A 7,394-nucleotide genomic window follows, 5' to 3' on the forward strand; every position below is an offset into this window, starting at 1 on the left:
CCATCCCCTCAACAAATTTCACATTTTCCTAGATGATTATGGATTATCACAACATGCTGAAAATATAGGTGTGTATAGTGTAGGAAATAGATATGCATTGATACTATTCACAGCAGTGGACCTGGAAGTTTCTAAGTCACCTATGAGCTCTGTTCATTGCCTCTCCATATAGATGGAGTGAAAGGTAAGTACCTACAGATGCTGCTAAACAGTGTTACACAGCTTTCCTTTCTACTAAACTGGTATCGCCTTTTTCCTCTTTTTATGAACTTCTAGGTTTTAACTGACAGCCTTTTCCTCCAAGAATCTTTTCTTTCTGAAGCAGAAGTCTTCCAGGAAAGAAGACTCAAAAACTCTGGTACATGAATAGCTGTGACTCTACCTTATTTATATTTTGATTAATTGTATATGTGGAAAAACATACTACGTTCCCTGCTCTTAAAGAAGGAACATTTGAAATGTTGTTCTTTCTCTCTTAAGGAAAAAGCACACTCCCCATTCTTTCCCTATAAGATTTCACTGTGCTAACGGTGAAAAAGACAACCCCAATCTCAGATGAAGATCCAGAGTACTTGCCTTTCCATCCTTCTCCATGCTTCTGTAACTAGTGCTTCAACTAGCGGGTCATGGGCCTCAACTGCAAACCTCAATAAAAACAAGAGAAAATAATTTTTAATAATTAAAAAATGTATGTGTGTGGAAAACACTTGTAGTAAGAATTATAATGCAAAAGTGAACCTTCAGTTAATATACTATTACACAGTTAGTCCTTATTTCTGGTCCACTTCCATTTCAGTATTGATTTCTTGGTACAACCTAATAAACACCCATATGCTATCTCACGCCCCTCTCATCCTTTTATCTGTTCATTCAATGCCCTCCACTGAACAATTAAAATGTTTAAAGATATATTTCATGTTAAACATACACATAACATGTATTACTTTGCTCTGATTATAAAAATATTTTCGTAAGAGAAAGTTTGTAAAATAAAAAATTTTAATATGGTAATAAAAATCATTTATAGCTCTGCTACTCATAAACAGCCACCATCATTAATTTAGAGCATTTCTTTCCAGTTATTTTTTCTACACACATATGAAATATGCATATTTCTTTTACATTTCTATATCCTGCCTTTTTCAGTAAGTTAACATTACATTGTGGGCATTTGCCCAAGTCATTATATATTCTTCAAAACATGATTTTTAATGATTGTATATTATTCTATTAAGTGAACATGGTATCATTTAGTTAAACATTCACCTACTATTCAAATTTTAGTTTTTCAATATTATAAACATTGCTGGGATGAATATCCATGTATCCATGTACAAGAATCTTTACATGTATCTCAGATTACTCTCTTGGGATAAATCTTGGCAAAATTATTGGGTCCAAGGATATTTTTAAATTTCTTAATACATACTGTACCACCATCAGCATATAAGAAGAGTTCCTGTTCTGGTATACCTTCACTAACAATGGATATTTATATATATAATTAAGCCACATATATTGCATACTGTATGTATAAAAATCTCTCTTTTTAACCGATTTCATCATCTTTATAAGATTCAGGCTATACTGTTTCATCTCCTAAAAGTCAAAGACTTTCAGGTTGAATCATGAAGCAACATCAAACTACATTCTGTTTAAAAAACTTGAAAACAGGAGCTGGCCCCGTGGCCGAGTGGTTAAGTTTGTGCGCTCCGCTGCAGGCGGCCCAGTGTTTCGTTGGTTTGAATCCTGGGTGCGGACATGGCACTGCTGATCAAACCACGCTGAGGCAGCATCCCACATACCACAACCAGAAGGACCCACAAAGAAGAATATACAACTATGTACCGGGGGGCTTTGGGGAGAAAGAGGAAAAAATAAAATCTTAAAAAAAAACAAAAAACTTGAAAACAAAATTACATTCTACTCTTGAAATCCTTTCCTTATTAAAATACGATTTAGAAGGGAAACACAGAAATGCAGTTTTTAAGCAAATCATTACCAAGCAGCCTTTCTCCATCTGTGCCTGACACATATCAGATAACACAATATCTTGTTGTCAAATAAGTTTGGAAAATGCCCCCACTTAGAGATTCACAATATATATTGGCATATTAAAAGGCTCTGAAGAGTTCTGCAATATGGATCTGTTTAATTTTGTCTAATTCAGCATTTTCCAAACACGACCACTGAGAAAGCAAACCTCCTATCTTGCCTGTCATCATTACGTATTCTCTTCATGCACCCCAGAAAGACCACCAAAAAGGGGGAGCCACTCTCTTTTATATAATTATTTTTTTAAATTATTTTACTGAGATCGTACTGGCTTGTAACATTGTGTAATTTCAGGTGTATATTATATATCAGTTTCTGTAGACTGCATCGTGTTCACCACCAACAGTCTATCCATCACCATACATATGTGCCCCTTCACCCCTTTCACCTTCCCCCATCCCCTTTCCCTCTATTAACCCTAATCTGTTTTCCTTATCCATGTGTGTATTTGTTTATCTTCCACATACGAGTGAAATCATCCAGTATTTGTCTTTGACTTATTTCACTTAGCGTAATACCCTCAAGGTCCATCCATGCTGTTGCAAATGGAGCCACTCTTTTTTGGTCTAACATCATCCCCAAAATAAGCCTTAAGCCCCATTCCTGAATATGCTGACTCCCTAATAAAAACAACTGTCTCCCACCTTTGTGCAATGCTGACATCTACAGCTACTTAAACAGCCCTCTCAGGTTGGATAATTGCGTGAGAAAACTGCTGTTTTTCCCACAATTAGACTAGTAAACAGACTAATTGTAACTTTTATGTGCTTTTTTCCTTTATATACCTGTCAAATCTATTTAGGGAATCGAGTTCTTCTGAAGGCTGGATTCCCTTGCAAACAATGCAAAATTTCTTTCCTTTTAAATTTTTTCCCAGCTTTATTATGATTAACAAATAAAAACTGTATATATTTAAGTTGTACAACATGATGTCTTGATATTCATATACAATGTGAAATGATTACCATAATCAAAGAATATCCTCTAAACATCTTAAAGATATGAGACGATCAAGAAAATTATTATTTACAGGGAAAAAACCCACAGTTTTTCATTTTAAAGAGATTTTTAGAAAATTAAAATATAAAAATAAACTACAATCATTTCTATAAAACCTAAACATACTTACTTTTGTGTGATGTACAACACATTTACCAGGGTAGAATCTTTCAAGAATTCCATTTTACTTGTAGTTAAATTAAGAAGAGTAAGAAATTGGGGATGGTTTCTGATACATTCAACATTTTTCAATGAGCTGGTCTTCTGCTTTTGAAACTGCCAAAGTATATTAAATCCACATCCCAATTGCTTTTCTGAAAGGATGGCTTTATTTTTTTCAATAAGATCAAATAATTGCTCTTCATCTGTACACTTATTCATCTGGCTAATTAATGGTTCGCAACTGTAGGGTCGAAATTGAAACATTCTCCAGGAGAATGGACAAACAGCCCTTAGGCGAAGCATATTTGTAACAATTTGTCTAGAAAAAAGCTATCTTTTCATTTACATCACAAATGTTCTTAGGTAAAGAAAACCATTTGCAACTAGCAGTCAGGGGCAATATGCTGGTATAAAAAAAACTGTTTTTCCTTCATGTACTTTGCTTCCATTCTGATGACTCCAAATCCCATTCCAATATTCAGCTTCTGTAAAACAATTGGTTTAACATGGTTATGCTTATATTATTAATATCAAATTAATTCAAAAATTCAAATTAAAGTAAGTTTTTTCTGCATTAACTAAAGACTTTGTTCTTAGTTTTGAACCAGATAGCAGGATTTGATCTAAAACTAAATGTTTCTTTCTGTACTCCACTTAAAAAATGTTTGTTGGGGCCAGCCCTGTGGCCGAATGGTTAAGTTTGCCCGCTCCGCTTCAGCGGCCCAGGGATTGCTGGTTCAGATCCTGGGCACAAACCTACGTACCACTCCTCAAGCCATGCTGTGGAGGCATACCACACAGAAGAACTAGAAGGACTTACAACTAAGATATACAACTATGTACTGGAGCTTCGGGGAGGAAAAAAAAAAAGAAAAGAAAAAAAGAGGAAGATTGGCAACAGACGTCAGCTCAGGGCTAATCTTCCTCACTAAAAAAAAAAGTTTGTTAAATCTGACATTTACATAAAGTTTTCAAATTTGACCACAAAAGCAGAAAGGAAAAATATCCCAAACTCAGAAGCGTCTTTTCAAACAAAAGAGTATAACTGTTTGCAATAAATAAATATATTGCGTTTAAAATTTCTACAGGGGCTAGCCCAGTGCCACAGCAGTTAAGTGTGCATGTTCCGCTTCGTCAGCCCAGGGTTCACAGGTTTGGATCCCAGGTGTGGACACAGCACCACGTTGCAAGCCATGCTGTGGTAGGCGTCTCACATATAAAGTAGAGGAAGATGGACACGCGATGTTAGCTCAGGGCCAGTCCTCCTCAGCAAAAAGAGGAGGATTGGCAGATTAGCTCAGGGCTAATCTTCCTCAGAAAAAAAATAATAAAATAAAATAAAATTTCTACAAAGAGTAGCCATTAATTCAGAGCCGTAATAAAAATAACATTTCTTTTTCAGAAGGATAGTCTCTGGTATATTTGTTTTCAAGATAATTTCTTGCTCCTTTCTCCTTGTACTCTAAAAGAACTCAAACAACTTAGTCACTACTGACCTTAGATAGGTTTTAACCAATAAGCGAGATGATTTAAAGCTCCAAGCAGGAAAGAGGAAGAAATCAAATACTATATTAAGACATAATGAGGCAATATAAGAACCAAAGATAATTACAAAAAAGAAGAATTTGTTTTAAAAATATATTATTTTATATTTATAGTTGAGAAACAATGGTTAGAAAAGCTGGGGCTAAAATCATATCCTCTAACACTTTTGCAACATTTTACAAAGCACTTTTAAAATATATTATCTCGTTACATTCTCTCAACTAACCTGCCAGGTAGATATTATCATTTGCACTTTACAGATAAGAAAAGCTAATTTCAAAAAGGTTAAAACACTACTCTAGTATTAGTGAAGCTGGGACAACCATCCAGCTCTTTCCACTCTTTCAACTTGCACAACCTCATTACATCAACAAATTAACACCGAAAGCACACCTCAGACTCCTCTCTACGACTATGCCAAGGTGTCTGTTCACAAGAAAAAGCGATGAGACAGTATTGGCTACTATGTGGCAAAGAAAACAGCATTCTGACCCAAGCAGACCTGGATCACACGCATACTCAAAAAACCCCGCACAAAGCAAAGGCATCTTCAAGATCCTTCTGTCTATCCACAATTGAAAGTGGAAGCAGTTCAATGGTTAGAACACTAAAGTGTCAAGTCCCCAACTCTGCCCCAGCTAAGTGACCTTGGGGGAAGTCCAACCAAAAGAGGGGCCTTGAGACTTTAAATGAAAAACGTGTACCAGCCGTGAACAGTGCACGGTAATGCACAGTAAACAGTGACATCCTTTGCAAATGTCAGGCATCCTCCGCGCCGGGGACCCAGTCGCGCTGAAGGAATGAACGTGGTCTCCCGGTCCCGGCTAGGAGTGAGCTCAGCCCTGCCCTCGTCTTCCGCTCTCCAGAAAATCCAACGCCCGGAAGGAGCCTCTGTTCGTCAGCCGAACCCTGTATCCCGGGCCCGAAGATGTGCTGGGTGGAAAAAGAAAACCTGCCGCCGGCACGAGGCCCTGCCTTGCGGGCAGGTTCTTCCCTCAACGCCCGGCAACTTTTCAGGAAGATCCTAGGAAGGCCGGTTACCAGGGCTCAGAAGTCAAGGGTATTCCTGGTCCCCAAGAAGGGACGCACCTGGCTCGGTATTATCGCTCACCCCTCCCTCATATCCCAGAGTTTTTAGCCTTTCCTCGAGAGACATCACCTTTCCTCTGGTGGTGTCCGGCCCCAAAGCAGGAAAAAAGGAGGGACAAACGCAGCATGCACGGCGGAAGACACGCACTACATGGTCCAGAAGACGTCGCGGCCAGCTCTGCGGAATAGACGTCGCTTACGCGTTTGAAGGGAATTCTGGGCATTGTAGTTCTTCAGTGAGGCATACTCTGGAGCAGCACGTATTAAACTAAGTTACAGGTCCTTTAGGTCAGTGTTTCTCAACTACCTGAGGTTTTCTCCCAGTCCATGGAAGACAGATACTTTTATAAAATACAATAATAATGAATATTTAGAAAAATTAAATTTGAAAATGTAAACACGAAAAAGGCAGGTTTCTGTTACTTACGATATTCAACATATAGGAAATACCTGTCAAATGGCTATAAAAGTATCTAAACTCTTACCTTCAATTTCTGCACTTGCGCCATGGCGGGCAGGTAACAGCACTTAGACCACACTTTTTTTTTTTTAAGATTTTATTTTTCCTTTTTTTCTCCCAAAGCCCCCCAGTACATAGTTGTGTACTTAGTTGTGGGTCCTAGTTGTGGCATGCGGGATGCCGCCTCAGCATGGCTTGATGAGCGGTGCCCTGTCTGCGCCCAGATTCGAACTGGCGAAACCCTGGGCCGCAGGAGCAGAGCTCAGGAACTTAACCACCCGGCCACCGGCCGGCCCTCGACAACACTTTTTTTTTTTAACAGCTTTATTAAGAAATAATTTACACACCATACAATTCACCCATTTACAGTGTATAATTCAATGGCTTTTCTTAATTCAGAGTTGTGGAACATCACCACAATCAACTTTAGAATATTTTTTATAACTCCAAAAAGAAATCCTGTAACCATCAGCAGTCACTCCCCATCTTCCACCCTCAACACTTTAGGCAACCAATTATCGGAAAGCAACTTTGAGGAGCACTGATTTAGGTTGTTTGGAACTAGATCAACTCATAATAAATTTGAACATTGAGGTTGATCTGAATGCACACAATAGAAGGAGTTTCAGAACAAATGTGAGAAAAAGCGTAGGGATAAAACTGAGCATGACTTGTGTCAATGCCCTTCAGTCAAAGACCACCAGGAATACATCTATAGTTAAACAAAATTGGGATTACTAACTGGTAAGAATGAAGCAGAACACACCCTGAGGAGTGTCAAATTAAGAAGGTGTTGGAAAGAATTTATAGCATTCAGCCTTGAGTTAAGTGATTTGGGGGAGGTTGAAGAGGGACTTTTCTCTAGATTGGATGCTGTCAGGAAGCAGAGGTAATTCCATCATTGGGTATCTTAAACCTTATCTAGGATGCAGAAGGAATGAAGTGAGGTTAAAGCTGTAATTGGTAAAGAAGCAGAAGTCACTCCGATTACCAGGATAGGTGGACATTTGGTCATTTTTTGTGATTTGGACAATGTTCTGTTTTTGTCTGAGTTCAGATATGATTATGGAATGGTCTTGTTTTT

General features: G+C 38.1%; 1 protein-coding gene across 6 annotated transcripts in view; it reads right to left on the reverse strand.

Annotated features, from left to right (window-relative positions):
• The window catches only part of FASTKD1 (FAST kinase domains 1), a 34,700-nt gene extending 28,612 nt beyond the window's left edge, over positions 1-6,088 (reverse strand). For 2 of the 6 annotated variants that reach the window (XM_014860597.3, XM_044768749.2), the window contains exons 1-3: positions 5,921-6,088; positions 3,185-3,701; positions 577-645 (exon numbers count right to left, since the gene is read on the reverse strand). In XM_014860597.3, coding sequence (XP_014716083.1) covers positions 577-645; positions 3,185-3,519 — 404 coding nt within the window. In that variant the 5' untranslated portion in view covers positions 3,520-3,701; positions 5,921-6,088. Of the gene's footprint in view, positions 1-576; positions 646-3,184; positions 3,702-5,465 lie in introns of all 6 variants that reach the window. The other 4 variants (XM_014860627.3, XM_070508063.1, XM_070508062.1 and 1 more) reach the window with 3 other exon arrangements.
• Positions 6,089-7,394: the final 1,306 nt, after the last annotated feature.

Source organism: Equus asinus, chromosome 4 (assembly GCF_041296235.1).
Source record: "Equus asinus isolate D_3611 breed Donkey chromosome 4, EquAss-T2T_v2, whole genome shotgun sequence".
Lineage (NCBI taxonomy): Eukaryota > Metazoa > Chordata > Mammalia > Perissodactyla > Equidae > Equus > Equus asinus.